The sequence below is a fragment of the Eptesicus fuscus genome, chromosome 22 (genome assembly GCF_027574615.1).
Source record: "Eptesicus fuscus isolate TK198812 chromosome 22, DD_ASM_mEF_20220401, whole genome shotgun sequence".
Lineage (NCBI taxonomy): Eukaryota > Metazoa > Chordata > Mammalia > Chiroptera > Vespertilionidae > Eptesicus > Eptesicus fuscus.
Window position 1 is genome coordinate 18,037,798 of NC_072494.1, and position 27,037 is coordinate 18,064,834.

Sequence of the window (27,037 nt, forward strand, 5' to 3'; positions counted from 1 at the left end):
GTGAGTAAAATTAAGTGGTATTTATATTTTTTTGGCTTTTATGCTTTTGTTACTATACCAGTAAGTGGTGCACTGGAGCTTTTGCTGCTAGGAAGTGGGACAAACCCATGTTCACACAGCCTATTTACAGTGAGCTTTTTATGTACACAACACTTTTCAGGGGATATGAGTTATATATATCTTTACAATTAAAATCTATAAACATGTTTATTTTTTTGTTTGTTTGTTATTAGCAGAAAAGTAGAGTTGTGTGGTCCATAGGGGAAACTGGTGCAAGGAGATTGGTAGGCATAGAGATACATGTTAGTGGGATTTATTTCCACTTCATATTATGAACTAGAGAGAGTCCTGTGTTGTCTTGGTTTTGTTTTTTGATACTTTAAACCCAGTGTTTACAGTGAAAAGTGAAAGTTGGATCACATACGTTACATTAGCAGTGTTTGTTATGCACATAAAATCAGAATATTTATTCTTTAACGTACTAAGTTTTTTGAGTTTGAAATAGATTCTCTAAAAAGTTCCAAAACTGGCATTGTCAGTGTTCACCTTTTCATTGTGTATAGGATTTATTAGAATTTTTACAGCCTCTGGTCAGTGGCTTGATAGCTTATTTTAAATATAATCTCTGCATTGGATTTTGTTGCAGGTGTGTGGCTTAGTTTAAAGATTCTTACCTTAAAATATTAGGGAATAATAGTTCCAGATTTAATTAACTCCTATTTCTATATTGTTTTGAGAGTAAAGTGGGTAATAAAATAGATGTTCTAAGAAAGTTGATGTTATTGATCTTTAGTTGCAGCTCGACATGGATTACAGAGTCTTGGAAAAGTTGGTATTTCACGGCGCATGCCTCCACCCGCTAACCTCCCAAGTCTCAAAGCAGAAAACAAAGGCAATGATCCTAATGTGAACATTGTACCTAAAGATGGCACAGGATGGGCATCAAAACAAGAGCAGCATGAAGAAGAAAAGTAAGTCAACGTCTAGTAAAGAGTGAAACCAGCCCCCTTTCTTGGTAGGGAACTTACGTTTGAGTTCTTTCTATGAGCTAGGTGTTGTGCTGGATGTAATACATATCTCATGCCCTTTAAAGTCCATCGAGTCAAACTTTTGATTCATTTTCCCTGTGAGTGGGTTTAGTGGCAATAATTCCTTGTGTCAAGACAGAACAGTGACAATTGCTAATAACAACTTTTCTTGTAACCCTCTATCAGGTTCCCTCCTCTCCCACTCCTACCAAATCAGGCTTTCTCTTTCTAGTATGATTGGAAGTGGATTATATTGAATAATTCCATGGCACAAAGAATTTCTGTCTGCCTAGTTCCCTGAAACTATGCCTGATGCACATTGTAGGTGCTCAAGTGATATTATTTCACTGAATAAAGAATTAGCAAGAAAACTGGAATAGAATTAATGTCCCTATTAATCATCATTCATTCAACAAATATTAAATATTCTGTATTTCCAAGATTATGCAGGGCTCTTAATTTATTGAATAATCAGGCTAAGTAGCAGTTAAAAATAATAATTAAATGATAATTAAAAAAAATAAGGCAAGTATCTGGGTACTTGATGCTTTTTGCCTATATCTATTATCAAATTTCTGTGCTCTTCTTTGGGGTGCTCTGTATAGTAGATTTGACTACTTGTCAAGGATGGACTGTCCTCTGCTTCTTGGTTGTTACAGAATTATTTTGCAGTAGTAAGTCAGAGGTCCGAGTATACCAGAAATATATTGTATTTCTTAAGTCTCTTAACCACCTTTTCCATTTTTAAGCATTAACACATTATAAGGATTGAACAAAACTGTAGACCCTTTTTAAAACACCTTTTACTTGGGGTGCATTAGGCAGATTGCTGTTACCTTTGAATACAGAAATAAGTACAGTGGTGAACCTGTTTACTGCCTGATGGAGAGCTTGCCTTATTAGCCTTATCCCCTGGCTAATTCCATCACTCCAGACCGTATGTATGTGTAAACTGTTAATTCTAATTATAAATGTTCACTTCTTCAAAATAGGTTTTTGGGAGCTTTATTCAATAATGAATGTTTCTTATTTACAAAATGAAAGTAAGCAGAGCTATCTTCTCCTTGGGGTATTTATCCAAAGGTAGAAATGAAAGGGGACAAAAACAGCTATACTTCATTTAAAGGGATGTTGCAGAGGGAAAGCTTTTGTGGAGGCTGCATCTGTGAGTAAATATGTAGCCAGAATATTTGTACAGAAATTCACCTTAAATACAACATTCAATTTATTTTATTTAAGCATAAAATATCTGAAATAATGGATTCATATTTTTTTTAAGAGCACCAGAAGTTCCACCAGCACAGCCAAAACCTGGGGTTGCAGCTCCCCCAGAAGTAGCACCTGCTCCAAAATCATGGGCCAGTAACAAGCAAGGTGGGCAAGGAGATGGTAAGTGGACATTAGCTGGGGCACCTGGTCCGGCTTGATAGTTACTGAACAGCCATGCAGGAGATACAGGGTGGATTTGTGTGCTGGCAGGGTGGAGAACATTGTCAAAGGATATATTCAGGCCCTACTAGGTGTCTTTTAAAAATCTCTCTTGGGCTAATTAAGTTTCTAGGTCAAGAGCTATGTATGCCTAATGATAATGAGTAAGATTTAAGAAGGAGTCTTTAGGATACGCTCTGTCCCATATTATTTTATCTTTATCCTACATGACCAGATAAACCTTGTACTTTCAACTGTTTGAGACAAGTACGTGGGCATTGTGTATTTTGCTAGAAACCATATTCATCTTCATCCATGTACCCTAACCTCTCTGTTTCAAACATACTGCTCATGATTTCCATGGTAGAGTAGAAATAGAGAGTAGCCCTAAAGCATAATAGTTGGAATACTTCCCTCCCCACAGGGAATTGTGGACACCCCAGCAAAAATTTTTTCACTTAAAAACAGGAAATGTCTATAAAATATTGTATGGAAAAATTAATCTAAGCCCTGAAGCTAGTAAAATCAGCTCTCTCTTAATTTATACAAGTATAAAGTAAATTAAGTGAAAGTAGGCAATGAAATGAAGGCATTTTAGCTTTACCATGGTACTTGCAGTATTCATTAAAATCTATTTCAGCCCTACCCGGTTTGGTTCAATGGATAGAATGTCGGCCCACGGACTAAAGGGTCGCAGGTTTGATTCTGGTCAAGGGCATGTACATACCTCGGTTGCAGGCTCAATCCCCAGCACTGGTCGAGGTACATGTGGGAGGCACCCAACCAATGTGTCTCTCTCACATGTATGTTTTTTTTGTCTCTCCCCCTCCCTTTTACTCTCTCTAAAATCAATGGGAAAAATATGCTTGGGGAAGGATTAACCAGAAAAAAGAAAAAATCTTTTTCAGTGATATAATTTGAACTGATTCTTAGAGTATTAAGGAATTTACTTCTACTGAAATAAAGGAGAGAGAAACAAAAGTGAAACTCTTCACTTGCTTCATCTTAATGAGTCCTCTGTGACAGTGTCTGGGATGTTCCTTAGATTTTTATCTCCTCATGGCTGTTCATTAACTTTCCAAGGGATTCTAAATCTAAATAATTAAAAAGTTTTGTGGTTACGAATAATCATCATTGAAATATGGAATAATTTACCAGAAAAAGGCAGCTCTATCCTGGGAGGGTTTTGAATATTCTTTGATATGAAAGTTACATTCAATATTTTGTGTGTTTTTTAAAAAAAAATCTATAGGAATCCAGGTGAATAGTCATTTTCAGCAAGAATTTCCCAGCTTGCAGGCAGCTGGGGATCAGGAAAAAAAAGAAAAAGAACCAAATGATGACAACTATGGACCTGGACCCAGTTTACGCCCACCAAGTAAGAGTACTTTCTGTTTAATAAAAACATAGAATGAGATTACATTTGTATTTTATCTTGTGATGTAACTTCCTGCCTGCTAATGTTGTATGTATGACTTGCCTACTTTTAAAAAGCAGACAGTAACTAGTTGTTTGCCAATCAAATGTGGTTTCTACATTAACAGTATCAGTCCAACTTGAGAACTTGTTGGAAGTATACATCTTAACAAGATGCCTAGGTGACTTATTTGCACATCAATATTTGGTTGTTTTTGCAATAGTAAAATATTTAGGGCAAACCTCCAATATGCATATACTTACATATTTATAAAATTATTTATTTTTTGCTACTCCATTAATATTTAGGGATCCCTTGCTTTCTGAACTCAAATCCAGGAACCAAATAAGTTTGGATAGTGAGAGATACTTGCATTATGTATATTACAAAGCAAAAATTTGAAATAGAAATATTAAGTCTTTGAGATTTCTTTAAAGCTTATTATTTGTATTAGTTTCATATTGTCATTACCAAATATCTCAAAGGACCTGTATTCCTGGGGAGTTCCTCTTTACAGTAATGGTTACAGATTCATATTTCTGATACCCTGATACATTTCGTATTTTTGGGCTCATTTCTTGTCAGGTGTGGGTAAATCATCTTATTTTATTTATATATTTAATTCTCACCTGAGGATATGTTTTTTAAGAAAGAGGAAGGGAGGGGAAGAGAAACACAGATGGGTTGCCTCCTATACTCGTCCCAAGTGGGGAGCAAACCTGCGACGTAGGTATGTGCCCTGACTGGGAATTGAACTCATGACCCTTTGGTGTATAGGATGACATTCTAACTGAGCCACTCAATCAGGGCATCTTATTTTTTTTTAATTGCTGTGATGTTCAGGAATTTATAGTATTAGGAATAGAGTGTCAACTCTGCTATTTTCCTTTGATTTTCATCACTTATCTGTTACTGCAAAGCAAATTTGGCAACTTTAAACAAGAAACTGAATGGACTCATGGTTACACAGTACCTGAGAGTCAAGGAATGTGGAAGCAGCTTAGCTGGGGGTTCTGGCTCAGGAACTCGCCTCACAGTTGAAGTAAAGCTGTCATCTGACACTGACTTGACTAGGGCTGCTGTTCCAAGTTCATTCATGTTGACCTGCTGTTCTATTCTGCAGGTTACACAGGTCAGTCCTGGAACACTGTGAGTGGGTGGTAGACAGGGTGTGAATACCAGGTGATAAAAGACCCTTAGAGGCTACCTACCAAATAAGGATTCCTTGTAAAACCACTTACCAGTCTTACTTGGTTAAGTGTAGTTGAACCAGATAATATAGTCACTAACTCTGCTCACTTGGTCACATATAACCAGCAGTAGTAGATTGAAAACATGAATGAGCATTATTGACAAACCTGGGTTGTAGAACTCTTACTCCCCTACCCTAAGGAACTTCAGGCATAACTGTGATTTTAAACTCCCTATCAAATATTGGTAAAGCTTAATACAGAACTACTAATGTTTTCTTCCCCTACCACATATTTTGTTTTGGTGACACCTTCTGAGGTACATCTTCTCTGCCACTGCTCTTGACTACCTAAAACACTAGTAGGGCCTAGATTAGATTTTTTACTCTGTTACATTTTCAGATTTTTTTCTTATTCTTTTCTTATCTCCCTCTGTACCAGATGTTGCTTGTTGGAGAGACGGTGGTAAGTCTGCTGGCTCACCCTCAACATCTGACCAAGATGAAAAGCTTCCTGGCCAGGATGAAAGCACAGCTGGATCATCAGAGCAAAATGACATCCTCAAAGTGGTAGAAAAGAGGATAGCTTGTGGTCCTCCACAGGCTAAACTGAATGGACAGCAGCCTGCCCTGGCTTCCCAGTACCGAGCTATGATGCCTCCTTACGTGAGTATTGCTAAATAGCAAGTGCTTAAAAAAGAGATGTTTGATCGGGGTTCCAAAAAGAGACTTGGAATGGGGAAAAGTAGGTTTTTATTTTCATTAACAACTAATAAAAATTAGCATTTTCTTTTATAATGAATATAGGAAACAAATCACAGTACCTGTGATTTTATTATTAATAGGGGTCATTGATATTTTCATAACACATTACATTGTTTTAGGTATTTCAAAATGTTGTTTATACTCAACATGACTTCGTAATATTTATTAGACCCATGGAGAGACCCACTTGTTATTTAATGACCTAATAAAGAAGCACATACACTACTATAATTGTCATACTTCACATCTATAGATTGTGCATTTTAAGACATTTTTATTTAAAAAGTCTATAGAAATTATCAGACTGCCAAAGGAGTCGTGTATGGCACAGAAAAGGTTAATACTGCTTTAGTTCTAAAGTCTTTTAGCTTTTCATTATGGAATATTTTACACATATGTAAAAATATAAATAATAGTACAGTGAACCTCTCTCTTCCCATATCTACCATCCATATTTAACGGTTAATTTGTGGTCACTCTTGTCTCCTGTTTCCTACCATCTTGGATTATTAAAGCAAATCCCAGATGTCTCAGTTTATAATGATTGTCTGCATAGTAACTTGACTCAGAATCCACCTATGCCTACGCATAGGAAATCTCCAAGTCACTACTTGCCCACCCCCCTTGGGGTATAAACTCTCCCTTATTTTTACCTGAACTTAGTTTCTCTTTATCAGCAAATCTGCCTTCAATTAATCTACCCCTGCATTAGGGTCAAGTCTCACATTTCCTTTCAAGTACTTGAATTTGGTTAAGGCTTTGCTGTTTTCTGGGGTGCATGCATATCTTTTTTAGTTTTTCATGTCAGTTCACAATCACTTTTATGTAATTTTGTTAATGGGATAACAAGTTCTTTCTATGATGTGTGCTGGTTATATTATTATTTGTAAACACTTGGTGGCAGTAATCTTACAAATGGCATTCATCAATGTTTGTTTTCCACATTCAGATGTTTCAGCAGTATCCGAGGATGGCATATCCTCCTCTTCATGGCCCCATGAGGTTTCCACCTTCTTTATCTGAAACAAACAAGTAAGACTACTAAATGATTAAAGTCCACAAGATACATACATATATATGTTCATTAAGATTTTCTGGTGGTTGAGTGGATTGTGATGATTGATTCATTTTTCTGTTCTCAAAGTACAATTGCTATACTTGGCTAGCTTTTATACAACAAAATTATCTTACATAAAATTCTGAAAACTGACAATTATGGCCCTAAAAATCAATGGCACTTGTTTATTATCCCTTCTTCTATAATGTTAAGGACTCCCCATTCTCTTTTTGCTTAATGCTCAGCATCCTCCTGAATGATGGTTTTTGTTAAAGTTCTGTATTTTGAGATTAGTATTAGCCATATTATCCTTTAACATATATATGTTTTATTTTAAACCTTTGACAATTAAAAAACCTTGTCTGCTCTTAAACACTTGCATAAAAATTATGTATTATCCTAAATTTATATGTTAATATTATAATTCCTTCATACACATGCATTATATTTTGTATATCGTATATAAAACATTGTTGAATTGAAATGAACTAAATTCCAACCTTTTAATTTAGAATTATTAAGACGTTGTATTCTTTTCTCCTTATAACCTCTCATTCATTAGAGGCCTTCGAGGAAGAGGCCCACCTCCTTCATGGGCCTCTGAGCCTGAACGCCCCTCCATCCTTAGTGCATCAGAACTGAAGGAACTTGATAAATTTGATAATTTAGATGCTGAAGCAGATGAAGGTTGGGCAGGTAAGAGGCAAAATTAGTTAAGCGTTTAAAAATTTTTTGATCCTTCTCAGCAGTCCTTCTGAGTTTTCCTTATTTTAATAGGTGCCCAGATGGAAGTAGATTATACAGAACAGCTGAATTTCAGTGATGATGATGAGCAAGGAAGTAATAGTCCTAAAGAAAACAACAGGTAAGTTGTTGTGATATCTTTTACAATGAATAGTATGAGTTTATTGGCATGATAAGCCTTAAATTTGAGAGGCTTCGTTATTAGTAAGCATTTGTTCTTTATTTATAGAATTTCTATATTCCATTCCAAGGACTTTTATTGAGTCAGGGTGTGATTAATGAGCCAATTTAAAAAATACAGCTAATCAAATTAAAGTTTTATGTTTCTAAAGGAAGTGCATATTTTAACAAAGATGTTTAGATAACTGCCATCTAATTGGAGATCTTTTTTTTTTTTTAATCCTCACCCGAGCATATGTGTATTGTTTTGAGAAGGAGGGAGAAACATCAATCGCTTGCCTCCTGTACACACTCCAACTGGGGATGGAACCACAACCTTTTGTTGTACAGGACAACATTCTGACCAACTGAGCGATTCCGCCAGGACTAATTGGAGATATTTTGAGAGACAACATTAAGGACCATTTAAAACTTAATACTTGCTTGACCTAATCTATATTTACAAAATTGGAGAAAAATTACCTGGGTTACTACATCAAGACAAGCTACATCAAGTCTTTGATTTTTTAAGCTTAACAAGCAGCATCTTAGAAAATGGGAGCTTTATTTTTTCTTTCTTATGGAATATAGGGGCCTCAGCATCAGGAATATATAGGTTATGTGGCATAGCAATTAGGCTTTTAAAATACACAGGAGCTTGCTTACGTGCATACATTGGTGTAATTTTTCACTCTGCTATTCCGTGACCAGTTGTGAGATGCTGTGATTTGTTGTTGTGTTTTTCTTTAATACTGTAATTTGATTTATCTTTATCATTAAGTCAAAATAAATTAGAATACAGTTATTAAGTATCTGTAATATTACTAAATTGCATTTAGTTGGGACTTTGGGTGAGGGTGAGGGAAAATGACGGGATTCCCTTCCTTTGCCAGGTTGTGTTGAGTGTGTGTGTGTGTGTGTATTTTTTTTATTTTTTATTTTTTTTAATCCTCACCCGAGGATATTTTTCCATTGATTTTTAGAGAGAGGGAAAGACAGAAGCAACGATGTGCGAAAAACACACAGATTGGTTGCCTCCTGCATGAGCCCTGACTAAGGTCCGGGCCCAGGCCAGGGAGGAGCCTGCAATCAAGTTCTATGCTCTTGACTGGAATCGAACCCAGGACCCTTTGGTCCGAAGGCCCACGCTCTGTCCACTGAGCCAAACTAGCTAGGGCTGTGCACATCTGTTTTTGGTAACACTGTACTTTATATCTTGTGGTGATAACCTGGCCAAGCCTAATCCCCACTACAGTGCTAATTTGTTTATAAATGTTGAATAAACAAAATAGCACCACTGCATCACAAAACCATCTCTTTCATTTTTTGATAGATTTTTTTTCCCTTGAAACCATCTGGAAATGTCCTTTTTATGTAAAGGAAGTGCATTTACTTACGGTAAAGTCTGTCTACCTCACTTTTTTATTTCACTTGTTATTTTTATTCTTCAGTGAGGATCAAGGTTCCAAAGCCTCTGAAAACACTGAGACTCGAAAAGAAGCAGATGAGGTGTGCAACACTAAGTCATCATCTCAGCTGCCTGCCCAGCCATCAGTAGCAAAAGGTCCTTATGGGAAAGGACCGCCATTTAATCAGGTTTGTTTGGCTCAAGGAGATCTTTGTCACTGCAGATACTATGGATGAATTAACCTTATTAATCAGAGTTGGACAAAGACTTAGGAGACGAAAACTATATTTTTTTTTCTTGAATAGCTCTAGATCTAAATCATAATTTTATTGCATATAACAGGAACAAATTATTATGTAGAAACTAAACTTTTACCTTTTTTTTTTTCTTACAATAATTCTGTCATATCAAAGTAGAGGAATAAAGTGTTTTGCCAGACTACCATTGCTGAAGGGCTTTATGGTTCACTGAATACTTTATACATCCTAGTCCAGTGATGGCGAACCTATGACACGCGTAGCCATTTCTGATGACACGTGGCCACTGAGGCGGCCGCATGCCGAGGATGAAACATTTGCTGCTCCTGAGGATGAAACATTTGCGAAATAATGTTTTTTCCTCAAAGTGACACACTACCCGAGTTATGCCCAGTTTTTTGGCTAAGTTTGACACACCAAGCTCAAAAGGTTGCCCATCACTGTCAGTAGTCATCTGTGAAATTGTACCTTGAATAGGGAGGTCAGACACAGGGACTAGAAACATCTATTAACTCTGAGCTATTTTGAAGAACATTAAAGAAGGGAAGTAAGTATATGGGCAACAGATACACTTGATCCTACTTCAAAGTAGCAAGAGCTTCATTGAGAACTGGGAATAAAAAAGAGCTAACTTCCAGAGAGTCCACTTAACTCCACGTATTAGTTGAAGTCATGCAAACAGATGGAGGAACCCGTCCCTTCAGGGTGTAAAAGTGGGTAGCTAGCAGTCTCTATGAAAGCAAAAGAAAGTCAACAGACTTCAGTTACAGCACACTGTGATAAACTGCTGCAAGAGAGACTGCACATAGGGAATTCTTAGAGAATACTATGGAAAAGCCTTTACGAAAGACTTGGCACTTGAAGCAAGAATTAGCCAGTAAACACAGGAAAGAGAGCCAATTCCTAGCAGTGAGAGCAAGAGTAAGAGCTATGTAAGAACCAGTCGTTAATTTTGTAGGCTATAAAAGGAGGTTTAAATTTTGTTCTTAAAGCACTGGTTAGTCATTGGAAAATAAATTTGGAAACTCTGAAAAGGAATTTTTCAAGTATTCTGTGTTCTAAAATCCATCTTTTGTATTATTTTTAACCTACTGGCATAATGGGAAATGATAATTCCTTTGTGAAAGAATAGAGAAATATATATATATACACACCTAGGGGTCTGGTGCACAAATTCGTGTACCAGTGGGGTCCCTTTGCCTGGCCTGCAGGATCGAGCCAAGACAAGCTCTCCGACATCCCCCGAGGGGCCCTGGATTGTGAGAGGGCGAATTCTAGGCCAAGGGACCCCACAGGCGCACAATCGGGGCCGGGGAGGGATACGCGAGGTGGACTAGCTGGGGAGGGACTGCCGGAGGGCTCCAGGGTGTGTCTAGCCTGTCTCACTCAGTCCTGATCGGCTGAACCCCAGCCCCAAGCTCACCTACTGGTTGGAACGTCTGCTCCCTGGTGGTTAGTGCACATCATAGCAACCAGTCGACTCTGCCCCGAGGTGGTCAGTGCACATCATAGCGAGCAATTGAGCTGCCTTAGCATATCATTAGCATATTACACTTTGCTTGTTTGGATGGATGACCGGACACTTAACATATTAGGCTTTTATTATATAGGATTTTTTTATTGTTTAAAATATTATATATGTCTCCTTTTACCCCGATTGACACAAACCCCTCTCTCCCCCGCCCATCCCCAGGGAAAGCCCCAGTGTCCGTGTCCATTGGTTATGCTAATAGGCATGCATACAAGTCCTTTGGTTGATCTCTAAACCCCCCTCCCTCCCCTGCCCCTTGTCTTTGGATCTATTTTTGTTCATTAGTTTATGTTGATCATTATATCCCACATATGAGTGAGATCATGTGATATTTATCTTTCTCTGACTGACTTATTTCACTTAGCATAATGCTTTCCAGTTCCATCCATGCTGTTGCAAATGGTAAAAGTTTCTTTTTTAACGCAGCGTAGTATTCTCTTGTGTAGATGTACCACAGTTTTTTAATCCACTCATCTGCTGATGGGCACTTAGGCTGTTTCCAAATCTTAGCTATTGTAAATTGTGCTGCTATGAACATAGGGGTGCATATATCCTTTCTGATTGGTGTTTCTGGTTTCTTAGGATATAGTCCTAGAAGTGGGATTACTGGGTCAAATGGGAGTTCCATTTTTAACTTTTTGAGGAAACTCCATACTGTCTTCCACAGTGGCTGCACCAGTCTACATTCCCACAAGCAGTGCACAAGGGTTCCTTTTTCTGCACATCCTCACCAGCACTTACATTTGTTGATTTGTTGACGATAGCCATTCTGACAGTTGTGAGATGGTACCTCATTGTTGTTTTGCATCTCTCGGATGATTAGCGACTTTGAGCACGTTTTCATATTTCTCTCGGCCTTCTGTATGTCCTCTTTTGGAAAGTGTCTATTTAAGTCCTTTGCCCATTTTTTTATTTTTGTATATATTTTATTGATTTTTTACAGAGAGGAAGGGAGAGGGATAGAGAGTCAGAAACATTGATGAGAGAGAACACCGATCAGCTGCCTCCTGCACACCCCCCACTGGGATGTGCCCGCAACCAAGGCACTTGCCCTTGACCAGAATCGACGCTCTATCCACTGAGCCAAACCGGTTTCGGTCCTTTGCCCATTTTTTGATTGGATTGTTTATCTTCCTTTTGTTAAGTAGTATGAGTTCTCTGTAAATTGGGGAGATTAAACCCTTATCTGAAATAGCATTGGCAAATATGTTCTCCCATGCAGTGGGCTTTCTTGTTGTTTTGTTGATGGTTTCTTTTGCTGTGCAGAGCTTTTTATTTTGATGTAGTTCCATTTGTTTATTTTCTCCTTAATTTCCATTGCCCTAGGAGTTGTATCAGTAAAGACATTGCTACGACATATGTCTGATATTTTGCTGCCGAGAAATATTTTATAGACATTTTTTGATATCTAAATTTTTTCTTCGTGTGACAATGATGTATATATTAGCAAGTGAATATCCATATATTGTATCTGGTTTCAACATGTTTTAGATGTTGTTGTTTTTCTTTAGGTAAATCTCAGTTTTAGTTTGCTGTTAGAAAATCCAGAAAAAGTATTGGGCTTACATAAATAAAAATTTTAAATTAGAGGCATATTTCTAAGCAGCCAAATTACCTGGGCTAGAATTCCAGACTTTATACACTAAAATTCTAATTTTTTGCCAAGTTCTTTTGAGATTCTAACCTTATTGAAATCACAGAGTAATTCTGTAGAACGTAAAGTTACCTTGCAGCTTTATTGAAAACGAGGAAAGGATAATGATGGTTTGCTTTTTGCAATCTTGTGGTCTCACTGAAAAAAATATATATATACAGTCAGAAATATTTCCAGTAGATATCTTTCTCTAATTATTTTGTAACAATCCATAGGAACGTGGACCATCTTCTCACCTGCCACCACCCCCAAAGATGCTTGCACAGCAGGTAAATTTTAACTACATGCTGGCTTATGGTCTATATGTATTTGACTTTGTTTTCAGGAAAGATTCTGCGTATGTGTTTTATTTATAACTTTTACCAACTTTCTTTACCTTGTAGCTCCTACATGTCTACCTCTTCATCCCTTCCCTCTTCGTTCTCAGCTGAGAAACAAACTCCTCATTTCGCTAGGAAAACAAGAAGCACCCACTTTTCCCATTTTAGTGCCCTTCCTGTTCTGACTGCCTTCCTGTTATCCTTACCTCTTTTCCTTGTTCTCTCCATCCCATCTTCTATCACTTGCCAGTAATATTATCTCTCAAAACATCTTTTAAACCAGGCCTACTTTAACTCCCACCCACCCTTTATCCCCCTTGAGTCTCGACTCTATTTCTCTGCTCTCCTTCATGGCAAAATCATTTCAGTGAGCTATCTATACTTGTCTTCACTTTCTCATTAACATCTCCCACTATACCTTTGAAACTATTATCAAGGTCAATAATGACTTCCATCTTGCCAAATTCAGTTTCTTCTTTTTACTTAATCTCAGCAGCAGTTTACATAGTTAATCTTTCTGTCCTTCTTAAAACTCATTTTTTACTTGCTTTTGAGGCATTATATTATTTTCTTTCCTTCAATTAGCATTCCTTCTGGGCCTCCTGTACTGGACTTTGAGTGTTGGAGGGCTCAGGGCTGTGTTCTCATTCCCTTGTAGACATCTGGTAATACTATCAACAATTAAAAAGTATATTACAACTCAATAAGATCCAAGAAAATGATTTGAACATTCACTTGACAAAATAAGGTATACAGGTGGCCAACAAGCACATAAAAAGATGCTCAGTATCTTTAGTCACCGGGGAAATGCAAATTAAAACCACAACACATCCCAAATTAAAAAGGCTGATGACACCAAATGTTGGTGAGGATTAGAGCAGCTGGCGCCCTCTTACATTACTGGTGGGGCTGTGAAACCTTATAATCACTTTGGGTGATAAGTGATTTTTGGCTGTTTCTTATGAAGTGAAACATATACTTACCATATGACTCAGCAATTCCATCCCTAGATGTTTATCCCAGAGAAATGAAAACATACATTTACACAAAGACATAAGCATAAATGCTGATAGCTGTTTTATTCATAGTTTAAAAACAGAAGTAATCCACGAGTCCATGCACAGATAAAACCGTGTGCCTGAGAAGGAGTACTGCCCTACCCAGCAGTGGAATGGAGCAAACTTGATGCACACAGTGATCTCAGCCTGTTATCCTGAGCGTAAGAAGCCAGGCACAAAAGAGAATATGACTTGAAATCCTAAGAAAGGCAAAATTACCCTTTCTTGCCAGCGTGGATCCGAGGCTGGCTGGGGGCAGGGTGTGGGCAGAGGAGTGGTGAGAAGGCTCCATGTCTTAATTGGGCAGTAGTATTCAGGTGTGTGCATCACATTTTATATAAATTATACTTCAGCGAAGTTGCTTTTTTTAAAAAAAATTGCGTGTTCTGAGTTTATTGTGTACATTAGGTACTTTTATATAATTGTTTTGTTTATGCAGCTTGTCTTTGAGCTATAGATAAAGTAAACAGCACCAGGGAATGTAAGTGGTTTGCCTAAGACAGCACTGTTAGTAATTTATAGTCTTGTCTTCCTGGAGTTTTGTTTTGTTTTTTCATATTCAGCCCACTGTTTTCACCAGACCATTATTTTTTAGGATTCTGAGTAGGTATATGGCTTTTTAGGTTTTTTCACCCTCGTAGATTATTAAAATCAGTATTTTTAAAACAAAAATTTTTTAAAGTCCTTAATGTTTCAACCCTTTTTATTTTGCTAGTCTACATAGTCGCTGGCAGTGCTTTTAGACCTTACAGTACTTGTTTTAGAACACATTAACTGAAAATTAAGTCATTAAAACTCAGTCTCCAGGTGATCCTTCTTTGATCCGTTTTAGACTCTAGATGGGCCTTTCTGGATTTCTCATTTTGGAGCTGGCACTCTTTCCACTCCTTCTGGGGCCAATTTCTAGGGACTCCTTCTGTGGAGTGGCAGTGCTCTTTCCCACTTAGCGTCTTCGGCTCTCCGCCCTTCCCGTAGCACTGCCGTCTTCTCAGGGCTCACTTCGTGCCATCATGCATTTTTCTGGACTTTTTCCCCCTCTTTAGGCTTCCACCTTCGGCAGTTGCTGTTAAAACACACATGCTAAATTTCCTTTGTCTCTAAATTTAGATTCTGAAAGTCATGTTGTGACAGCTTCATTCAACAAATACTGAGTGAGCCTCATGTCCAGACAATACATAGGCACATACTCAGTAAATATTAGGTGGTTGAATTAATTATTCTGCTGTTAGTTTGGAGAATTAATCTAGATTTAATGTTTTCCCCATGTTGTTACTTGTTTGCATTTTAATGTTGTATGTGTATCGGGAAAATTTCTGACATTTTGTGGAGTTTTTTCTTTCCTCTCCATGCCTATTTATATCCCCCGTTTGTCAGAAATAGATTGGTTTCATCTCATCAGATAATTTCTCTGAATGTTTCAGCATCCTCCTCCAGACCGACAGGCAGTACCTGGAAGACCAGGCCCTTTCCCCCCGAAGCAGCAAGTACCAGATGAAGATGAAATATGGAAGCAAAGAAGAAGGCAGCAGTCAGAACTCTCTGCGGCGGTGGAACGCGCTCGTAAACGGCGTGAAGAGGAAGAGCGGAGGATGGAAGAACAGAGGAAGGCAGCTTGTGCCGAGAAACTGAAACGATTAAATGAGAAGCTGGGCATCGTGGACAAGCAGCCATCTCCAGAGGAAATTAGAGAAAGGGAGCGAGAAAAAGAACGGGAGCGGGAGAAAGAACTTGAAAAAGAACAAGAACGGGAGAAGGAGAGGGAAAGAGAAAGGCAACAGGAGAAGGAGAGAGAACTGGAGAGAGAGCAGGAAAAACAAAGAGAAATGGAGAAGGAAAAAAAGCAAGAAAAAGAGAAAGAACTAGAACAGCAGGAAAAGGAAAGAGAACTAGAACTGCAGAAGCCGAAAGAGCAGGAAAAGGAATGGGAGTTGGAGAAGAAAGAAAGGGAAAAAGTGGAGGAAAAAATTGAACACAAAGAACCTGCTTTAGAAACTATGGTAGAAAAACCAGAAAGTGAGAACTGTAATAAAGGTATAATAGCTTTATTTGTTCTTATACGCTTTACAAAATGTTTCACGTTACTCAAAGTGCTGATATCTGTATATTTTAATGTGTATAATCTGAATTTAGAAATCTAAAATATAATTTCATGTGTAATTTAAAAAACAAAGTTTGTGAGGTTTGGGGTTTTTTTGGGGGGGAGAGAAATTAACTTTTATTGGGTGCTTTAATATATTCCCTAATTTTTTTCTTGTGGTTAAATACATGCGACATAAAAGTTAGCATCTTAACCATTTTTAGGTGCACAGTTTAGTGGTATTAATACATTCATAATGCTGTGCAACCATCATCACCATCCGTCTCCCCGAACTCTTCATCTTGCAAAACCGAAACTCTGTACCCGGTAAACAATAGCTCCCTATTTCTCTCTCTCCACAGCCTTTGTGACTGGCTTATTTCACTTGGCATACCAACTTCAAACTTAATCCATATTGTAGCATATCACAAGAATTTCCCTTTTTTTAAGGCTTAGTAATCCATTATATGTATATTCCACATTTTTCTTACATACTCATCTGCTGGGGAGCACTTGGATTGTTTCCATTTTATGTACCTATTTTGAATAAGGTTGCTGTGAATGTGAGTGTACAGAAATCTCTTTGAGACCCTGCTTTTATTTCTTTTGAGTTTATACTCATACTTGTTTTCTAGAACAAATATGACTGTGGTTTTCTTTGGGGTGAAATTTTTCTCTTTGGTCTTGTATGGTTCTCCTTTTGTGTAATCATACTTAACACCCTTTACATAGAACAATGATTTATATGTTTGAAGATAGCCAGTGATCACTATGTTGTCATCAGACTTAAATTCATTCTTTTTCTTTATAAATAATAGTCCCTTGATTTAAAAAAAAAATCACTATGTTTTATTTTAAGTATTTTATAGGCTGTTTGTGTTTTCACATAAGTTCTTGGAAACTATAAGTAAATATTGATAGTAACATTAATATTTATTAAACCATGGAAGATAGGAGGTATTTAAAATGTTTTACTATCACAGAAAATCATACAGATCTTTGTATAGTGAAGCATTTGGACCTGTGATCTCAGTATTAATAAGAATCCATCTTTGAGGAAATCAAAGGTTTTATTAATCTACTGTTACCTCATTGATGGCTATCAATATTAGAATGCAAAGCAGTGTTTTGGAGTATTGGGGATGATTTTATCTTCCTTACCTTTTTAAATATAATAATTTCACTTTAGCACAAACTTGTATTTGGTAAGTGTTATAGAAAAATTGTCATTATCTTTTCTCTTTTCTTTGGGCAGAGGATGACCCGGTTTTCACCAGACAAGACAGCAATCGCAGTGAGAAAGAGACCACTCAAGTGGCGCATGAAACAGAACCAGAATCAGGGTCTCAGCCCCGGCCTGCTGTTCTATCTGGTTATTTTAAACAGTTCCAGAAGTCTTTACCACCCCGGTTCCAGCGGCAGCAGGTGACAATAACAACATTTTATCATGTACAATTGAAAAAGTTTATTGTTCAATAGTCTGAGAAGTAATTTGACATAAAACCTACAATACATAAAGCACAGTGGTTTTCCTAAAATTCTTTCCCATTTTAAGAATAGTTTGTTAATAGGGGTTTTACCTTGAACTTCTGTCATTCCTTTTTCCTCTGCCTCCTTTATAGACACTACCTCCCTTTTTAGGGAATGGTTTCTGCAATATAATGAATGAGTGATTAGTTGCTTAAGTCACGATTCCATAACTTGTTCTTTTGTTTTGCCATCTTTTGTTGTTAAGTGTCTTTTCATTCTTTTTCTAGAATTATTCCAAATGTCCTGTAATTTCTGATTTGATTGGTCATATTAATATTTCACATGGAACTACAATCTCAAACTGTGGGACTCTGCTATTTCAGGAACAGATGAAACAGCAGCAGTGGCAGCAGCAGCAGCAACAAGGTGTCCTTCCCCAGGCAGTCCCTTCACAGCCATCTGGGGCTGCTGTCCCTCCTCCACCACACCGACCTCTGTACCAGCCCATGCAACCCCACCCTCAGCACTTGGCTTCCATGGGCTTTGATCCAAGGTGGCTCATGATGCAGTCGTACATGGATCCTCGAATGATGTCAGGTAGACCTGCTATGGATATTCCTCCCATTCATCCTGGTGAGTTCAAATCCTCATTGTTGCATGGCTCACTTGTAGTTATTCAGGTTCAAAGTTTTTCATTTTTTTCTTCCATTTTTAGTCTTGATTCCTTTAAGAACTTTAAAGGACTGCTAGATTTTTAATCATAAAATTAGATCATTTGCTTTTAGCACAGAGTAGTTAAATGCCAGGCACTAGTAAGACTAAATTACGATAGCTATTTTCTGCTTTGTAAACGTTAAAGTTTTTAAGCTGGAAAATTAGTTTCATTAACAATATCTATTTGCTACATTGTTTCATTCTTTTGTTGTAGCTTTGAATTTTTCCATATATTATATATTCCATCTTAGTTTTTTCCAACATTTATCAGCCTAACATTTGTTTCTTTGTAGTTTAGCTAAAAACAAAAGAATTAGCAGTCTTTCATGGAATCTATTGAAATAAATCCAGACAGCCCATTATCAAACTATTGAGGAAAATTTATAAGTGATAAAAACATGATCAAGAAATCCTATTGTGATATTGAAATTTTAAATTTAAAAGGCATAATTTATAGCATATTGATCAGCTAAGATTACTAGATTAATAGTTTTCTTTAGGAAATATTTTGTCTGAAGTTTTCACTATTGGTGTGATTCTCCTTATGTTTTAACATGCATAGAGTTACAATGCTTATTATCTGATTATATTTTCTTTCCTATAAGGTAAAATAGGCTGCTATTGTGGTTTTGCTTGCTTTGTTTCCTCAGTTCTTAAATCTGTTTATTTAATAGCAGCTATAAAAACCTCACTTAAGGAAAAACATAATTGCCAGTAATCATTTGTTGAGTTCATTAATTTTATGGCAAAAAGTATTTATTTAGCTTGAGTATATCAAGAATACCAAATAGCAATTAATAACTTAGATTCTGTGTCTCTTAATGCTTTTGTTTATTTCATTTCTCTCCCTCCCACCCCCAACCCCCATCTTTTTCTGACCTTTTGTGCAGGAATGATTCCTCCTAAGCCTTTGATGAGAAGAGACCAGATGGAAGGCTCAGCCAACAGTTCGGAGTCATTTGAGCATATAGCTCGATCTGCAAGAGATCATGCAGTTTCCCTCTCTGAGCCTCGTATGATGTGGGGGTCAGAGCCCTATCCTCATACGGAGCCACAGCAGGCCACTGCTCCCAAGACAGCAGAAGAACCTGAAGGTGTAAGGTAATTATGAAAACTGTTCATAAACGCAATAGACTATTGTGGTGAAACGAATACTGTTTAGCATCCCTGAAGGTCATTCTGATTCAGGACTGAGCCACAAACCTGATAGCCTCCCATTTTGTGTGTGTCATTTCATTTTGGGCATTTTTTTTTTTTTCTGGCATTTCTGTATTGATTAGGGCTCTTTGTAAATTAGTTCTGTACACTGAATTAAATGCTGAAATTCAGTACATGTTAAAATTGGTATGTTTCTACCATTGATAAGATCCTTGACATATAGTCTTGTAAAGTATTGATGTAATTCTTCCGCTAATGAGAAATGGCAGACATTTAATCATCAATATCTTATAGATTTTTTCTAAGATCAATATAACACACCATCTAATTCAAAGAAACTTTGAAGTAGCAGACAATTGGTGGTCTATATAAACTTATACCCATAAAGTTAGAATTTCTGCTCTTTATATATTATAATTTTTATAATTCTGATTCTTTGGGAAAGATAGACCTACTCAAGGTAGTATTGGATTATAGGTGGAAATTATCAGTCTTAATGGGTTCAAAAAGTCATATCAGCACAGTCTAAAGGAATGAACTTCAACGTTTTTAATTGTGGGGAAAACACATAATCTGTTAACAAAATTTTAGGTATACAGTACAGCGTTGTATAGTGATGTACAGCAGAGCAGAACTCAAGAACTTAACTCATCTTGCCCAACTGCAATGTATACCAGTTTAGTAGCAACTCTTCATTCCTTGTCCCTTTCAATCCCTGGCAGTTACCATTCTGCTTTCTGCTTCAATGAGTTTGATTACATTATATACTTCATATAAGTGGGATCATTCCGTATTTGTCCTTATGTGACTCTTTCACTTAACAAAATGTCCTCATCCATGTGGTAGCTTATAACAGGATTTTCTTGTTTGTTTGTTTTTTTCAATGGCTAAATAACATTCCATTATGTATATACTAGAGGCCCGGTGCACAAAAATTCATGCACTCGGCAGGTGGGGAGGGTCCCTCAGCCTGGCTTGCGCTCTCTTGCAGTCCAGGACAACTTGCAGGATGTCCACCTGCCGGCTTAGGCCCATTACCCAGGGGATCAGGCCTATGATGGCAGTCATACATCCCTCTGGCAGCCCGGGAGCCCTCGGGATGTCCAACTGATGGCTTAGGCCTGCTCCCCACAAGAAGCGGGCCTAAGCCACCAGTCGGACATCCGAGGAGGCGGGAGAGGCTCTTGCTACTGCCTCTGCTCTTGTAGCTGTCAGCCCGGCTTGTGGCTGAGTGGAGCTCCACCTGTGGGAGCACACTGACCACCAGGGGGCAGCTCCTGCGTTGAGCCTCTGTTTCCTGGTGATTGGTACGCATCATAGCAACTGGTCATTCCGCCATTAGGGTCAATTTGCAATTACCTTTTTATTATATATAGGATATTGTATTTTCTTAACTCATTCATCCGTCAGGGACATTTAAGGCGTTTCTACTCTTGGCTATTTTAAATAACATTGCACTAAACTTTATAGAGACACGAAGATGCTGTTTATGATTAGGATCCATTGTTTGCCTTAAAATTAGAGGGTTTATTTTGCTATGAACTTACATGTGTGAAAGATTTTGTCTTGAGGTTATGCTTTTGAATTCTCTTTATGCTAGGTCTGAAGCCGCGCTGGATCAGGAACCGATCACCGCTGCTTATCCTGTAGAACATAATCAGTTAGAGGCCCATCCAAAGGCAGACTTTGTTAGAGAATCAGGTGAGGCCGAAGTACAGAAGGTTTTAAGCAGGTCTGTGGAAGACGTTAGACCTCCGCACTCTGACACAGTCAGTCAGTCTGCTTGCTTTGATGTACCTGATCAAAAGACTATATCCACTCCTCAAGAAGAGCGGATTTCATTGGGAGAAAATCAGCCTGCCCGGAAAAGAAGTGTTTCCCATGGATCTAACCATACTCAAAAATCAGAGGAGCAAAGAAACGAGACATCTGCAAGCATTCCTAAAGTAACCAGCAGGGGCATTGATTCAAAAGAACCAGCAGAACGGTCAGAGGAAAAACCAAAAAAGGATGGCTTTCTACGATCTTCTGAAGGACCAAAACCAGAAAAACTGTATAAATCTAAATCGGAAACTCGTTGGGGCCCGAGGCCAAGCTCCAGCAGGAGAGAAGAAGGTAATGACAGACCTGTGAGAAGGTCAGGTCCCATTAAAAAACCTATTCTTAGAGATATGAAAGAGGAACGAGAGCAGAGGAAGGAGAAAGAAGGAGAAAAAGGAGAAAAGGTCACTGAGAAAGTTGTAAAACCGGAAAAAACGGAAAAGAAAGATCCTCTTCCTCCACCCCCACTACCTGCAGCGCCTATTCAGCCACAGGCCGTTCCACCACCACCTCAACCAGAACCAGAGAAATTTCCTTCAACAGAAACTCCAACTTTGGTGCAAAAGCCACCTCCAGACACTGAGAAGCCTTTGGAACCTGTAAGTAGTGCTGAGGTAGAGCCTGCAACTAAAACTGTAAATCAGACTGTAACAGCACCAACAGTCAAAGAAGAAAAACAACCCGAGAAAGTCGTCAGCAAAGACCTTGTTACAGAGAGGCCTCGATCAGATTTAAGGCCAGTAGTTAAAAAAGAATCAACTCAACCTCCTAGAACCTATTGGAAAGAAGCAAGAGATAGAGATTGGTTTCCAGATCAAGGATACAGAGGTCGAGGCCGTGGAGAATATTACTCCAGAGGCCGAAGCTATAGAGGATCTTACGGAGGGCGGGGCCGTGGTGGCAGAGGGCACACTCGAGAGTATCCTCAGTACAGGGACACTAAGCCTCGGACAGAGCATGTGCCCTCAGGACCTCTCAGACAGCGAGAGGAAAGTGAAACTCGTAGTGAGAGCTCCGATTTTGAAGTTGTTCCCAAAAGAAGACGACAGCGAGGTTCCGAGACTGACACAGACAGTGAAATTCATGAAAGTGCAAGTGACAAGGATAGTTCAAGCAAAGGAAAACTTCCCAAAAGAGATGAGCGGTCTGAAAACAAAAAACCTATAAAGCCTCAATCTTCTTTCAAGCCTGAAAATCATGTCCGAGTAGATAATAGACCTCTAGACAAACCGTACATAAGGGATGATGATAAATCTAAACCAGGTTTCCTGCCTAAAGGAGAGCCCACCAGGCGAGGCAGAGGGGGGACATTCAGACGTGGTGGGAGGGACCCTGGGGGACGCCCTTCGCGCCCTTCCACCTTACGAAGACCTGCCTATCGGGAAAATCAATGGAACCCAAGGCAGGCAGAAGCTCCTAAACCAGATGATGGAGAGCCACCAAGAAGACATGAGCAGTTTATTCCTATACCAGCTGATAAGCGACCTCCAAAATTTGAGCGAAAATTTGATCCAACTAGAGAGAGGCCCCGAAGGCAGCGTCCTACCCGACCCCCCAGGCAAGATAAGCCTCCTCGATTTAGACGGCTCAGAGAGAGGGAGGCGGTCTCAAAAACCAATGAGGTGGCAGTGCCCACAAATGGCACAGTGAGTAACGTGGTTCAAGAACCAGTTAGTACTGCTGGGGATGTTTCTGGGAATAAGACTCCAGACTTGTCTAATCAGAACTCTTCAGATCAGGCAAATGAAGAATGGGAAACAGCTTCAGAAAGCAGTGATTTCAATGAGCGGCGGGAGAGGGATGAAAAAAAAAATGCTGATTTGAATGCACATGCTATTGTGAAGGCAGGAGAGAATGTTTCAGCCCCCAAAAGAGAAATAGCAAAGAGAAGTTTTTCTAGTCAAAGACCTGGTGTGGACCGCCAGAATCGGCGTGGCAACGGAGGTCCACCCAAATCCGGGAGGAATTTCTCAGGTCCTAGGAATGAAAGGAGAAGTGGCCCACCATCCAAAAGTGGGAAGCGAGGGTGAGTCCTTTTTTCACATATAATTACTTTTGCACATTTAAAGATACTCAAGGTAGACTTCTTGGTTGAACTGTGCAAAGGAGCCAGTCTAGGTAGAGGACCACACATTGTTCTCCCCAAATTATCTTTTCTGTTCTCCAAGTGTAACGGGTGCTTGAAGGAGAGAGGTTAATGTCGCTCAGGAGTCTCTGCCTGCCTCGTGTCCAGTAGAGGCCTTCTAGGAATTTGTAGCTTTGGGAAAATCTATGCACCTGGGGCTGCATCTGTACATTTAGTAAGTCCTTTTACTGATGATGAGTAGCCCACCTTTTTCTTTGTTTCTCATTCACTGTGGTGCTCACAGGTGTCCTCTGGACTTAAATTAATATGTTATAACTATAAACTCTATCACTCTTGTACTGGTTTATAGATAGTGAATGTTGAGCTTAAGGATAAATTATATTTCCCCTCTAGCTGCAAGCCTACAATAAATGATCTAGCTAGAGAGAAACCCAGAAAGCAAAGTCCTGTCCAACCACCAAGGCCACCACTAACATAAATACCAGGTTATTGGATTTTTTAAAAAGAATGGTTCTAAACTGTACTAAACTTAATCTATTCTTTTAAATATTAAAATGTTGGTTAGTTATTGATTTCTTTAGTATTAGAAAAAAATTAAACCTAGTTTTAAATCTAGGCCTGGCTGGTTGCATATACTTAGCATTTCATCCATCAGTGAACATTTTTGCTTTATAATAATTTAGAAAAAGTATCAGGGAGATAATGCGACTAGTTGTGTGTCCTAAGAATTTGCTTAAGAAGAATTTGAACATCCTTTTGTAAGGTCCAAAAGAAGAGGGTAACATATAGTTACAATAACAATGCAGTTACTGACTATACCTGAACTATTAGAAGTTTGAGTAATACTTAAGACAATCTTGTGGGTTTTTGAGCAATGTAGATTTCAACTACTTAGTAAGACTTTAGTGCCAGGTAAATGCTAACAATGCTGAACCTGCAGAAACAGCAGTTGCACCTTGTAGTTAAAATGAATGTTGTAAGAGTCCCATTTAGAAGACAAGTGCCTATTTTTTCAGATGTTGGAGGTCATGCTTGTGTCAGGCACTTGGTAAGCTTTTATCTTAAGTGATACTATAGGCTATGATGGAAATGAAATTTTAAGCCCAACTTCCCTAGGTCTGTTTTCATAACATATTTATAAAATGAAGCCAAGAATAAAATTTATGTTAGGAAACAAAAACTTTAGAAATACATTAGTTTTATGAAGTGAACTGTTTCCATATGAAAGTGTTGTTTACATGTTTACATTAATGTATAAATCTGATTAAACTTTTTAAAAAACATGGTATAAACATAGAAAGCTTTTCTAAATTTTCATAGGCTGCCCTCTTGTGGAAAAGATCTAGTAGTGCCCTAGCTGGTTGCTCAGTAGTTAGAGCATCAACCTGCAGACTGAAGGGTCCCGGGTTCAATTTCAGTCAAGGGCACATGCTCAGGTTGTGGGCTCGATCCCCAGTAGGGGGCTTGCAGGAGGCAGGTGATCAATGATTCTCTCTCATCGTTGATGTTTTATCTCTCCCTCCTCTCTGAAATCAATAAGAAAATATTTTTTAAAATAAAAGAAAAGATCTAGTAGTGAATACTTGGTACTAGCTTGGGTTACAGATTTTCTGCTATAAAATGTTGCTTAGCTTATTTATTTATTTAAAATATATTTTATTGATTTTTTACAGAAAGGAAGGGAGAGGGATAGAGAGTTAGAAACATCGATGAGAGAGAAACATCCATCAGCTGCCTCCTGCACACCCCCTACTGGGGATGTGCCCGCAACCAAGGTACATGCCCTTGACTGGAATCGAACCCGGGACCCTTCAATCCGCAGGCCGACGCTCTATCCACTGAGCCAAACCGGTCATGGCTTAGCTCATTTATTTATAACATGATAGACAAATAGATACATAAGAACCTTCAGGATTCTCTAATTTAATTGCTGGGAAGAGCTACCCTAGAAGTCCATCTCCTTTACTGGGAAGCTCAGTTTTAGTGAAGTTGTTCTCAGCTAAAACCACTAAGGCTTATTGGTTTTGGGCTAAGGTCTTCTATCCCACTGTTATTTCTTCTTAGACTAAATTTTACAAATTGCCAGTGAAGGATTCCCTACCCCCACCCGAGTGTGGAGGTGGTAATATCTCTAATTACTATTTTGTAGGCCATTTGATGACCAGTCTGCAGGCACAACTGGTGTTGATCCTGTCAATGGCAGCTCTGCACACCACCAGGAAGGAACACCTAATGGAACAGGACAAAAGAACTCCAAAGATTCTGCAGGGAAAAAAAGAGAAGACCCAAAACCAGGCCCTAAGAAACCCAAAGAGAAAGTAGATGCACTGTCACAGTTTGACCTCAACAATTATGCAAGTACGTCTTAGGTTCTGTTTACTTATTTATTTATCTATCTGTCTGTCTTTTTGCTGTATTGAGTTGGATGCTATACATAAAAAAGTTATCAAAGAAGGAAAGAGTTGACCTAAACAATAGAAGCTGAATATGAAGCACTAACTGATTTAACTTGAACTAAAATAACAACTGTATACATATGCTGTCTTAAATGAAAGAAATGCTAAACCTCATTGAGTTGTGACCTTGATGAAATAGGTATCTAAGATATGGTAACTAGAGAATAAATGATAGGATGGGAGGCTGTGTTACTATGGATACTTTCAGAAAGCTATGGAGTGATAGGTTATCAGATGCAAAGGATGACAAGCAATAAGAACTTGTTTGATGAGGAAGTTAAGGAATTACACACTTAGGTGAAAATGAGCTATTTGTCATTCATTCAGATGAGACTTAGACTGGAAAAACTGAATAAAATGGAGAGATTTACTAGGTTAAGACCTGATCTATTTTAAATTTTTTAATATTGCTTAATGAATCTAGACTTCTTATACTCACTGGGATATATGATAATTTTAACAAGATAGCCAGAATAATTGTTAGTAGGACAATGAGTGGAGTCATTCATGTGATGGGTTATGATATGTACACATCCATGCCACTTGTTTTTAACGAGTACACATTGTGGACAATGGTCTATGTAAAATAGAGGCATTAAGAGTCATAAGATCAGGTTGGCTAGTCATAACTTCACCTAGCAAATGGGCATCTCAGAGCTTACTGTATCCTTTAAAAAAGAGAAACAGCAATACCCACCTCTTAAGAAAGGCTAGATGCAAGTGAGGTAAAGTGCTATATAGATCTTCACAGCATAACACAGATCTCAGGCTGGGAGAGGTAGAGAGAGGTTAAAGTGATTTGACTGGATGATAGGGTAATTTTTATTTAAAAAAAACACATTACTACTGTATTGATTAAGAAAAAACTACATCATTCAAAGCAGATAATTTTAGGACTTTTTTTTCCTCCAGAGAGCAAGGGAGAAGGGGAGAGAGATAGAAACATCAATAATGAGACAGAATCATTGATGGTCTGACTCTTGCATGGCCCCTACTGGGGTTCAAGTCCACAACTTGGGCTTGTGTCCTGACCGGGGAGCAAATCGTGGTGTCCTGGTTCATAGGGGTCATGCTCAATTACTAAGCCACACCGTCAGGGCAGGACTTTTATTTTTAACCTTGTGTTTATGAAATCTTTTCAAATCTTAATAATGAATGGACATCTTATGGTGTGGGAAATGGATTACACTGTGAATTATGGGAAGAACTAGATCTTTGCCTTGTCTTTTTTAATCTCTAC

The 27,037-nt window shown here is 38.3% G+C and overlaps 1 protein-coding gene across 9 annotated transcripts in view; it reads left to right on the forward strand.

Annotated features, from left to right (window-relative positions):
• Nucleotides 1-27,037, forward strand: part of PRRC2C (proline rich coiled-coil 2C) — a 77,487-nt gene that overhangs the window by 19,009 nt on the left and 31,441 nt on the right. For 8 of the 9 annotated variants that reach the window (XM_054711706.1, XM_054711710.1, XM_028151982.2 and 5 more), the window contains exons 3-17: nt 794-971; nt 2,308-2,417; nt 3,709-3,834; nt 5,505-5,728; nt 6,777-6,859; nt 7,447-7,580; nt 7,662-7,749; nt 9,239-9,383; nt 12,853-12,906; nt 15,437-16,046; nt 17,348-17,517; nt 17,946-18,195; nt 19,167-19,377; nt 21,035-23,281; nt 25,491-25,699. In XM_054711706.1, the coding sequence (XP_054567681.1) occupies nt 794-971; nt 2,308-2,417; nt 3,709-3,834; nt 5,505-5,728; nt 6,777-6,859; nt 7,447-7,580; nt 7,662-7,749; nt 9,239-9,383; nt 12,853-12,906; nt 15,437-16,046; nt 17,348-17,517; nt 17,946-18,195; nt 19,167-19,377; nt 21,035-23,281; nt 25,491-25,699 (4,839 nt within the window). The remainder of the gene's footprint in view (nt 1-793; nt 972-2,307; nt 2,418-3,708; nt 3,835-5,504; nt 5,729-6,776; nt 6,860-7,446; nt 7,581-7,661; nt 7,750-9,238; nt 9,384-12,852; nt 12,907-15,436; nt 16,047-17,347; nt 17,518-17,945; nt 18,196-19,166; nt 19,378-21,034; nt 23,282-25,490; nt 25,700-27,037) is intronic. The other variant, XM_054711708.1, reaches the window with a different exon arrangement.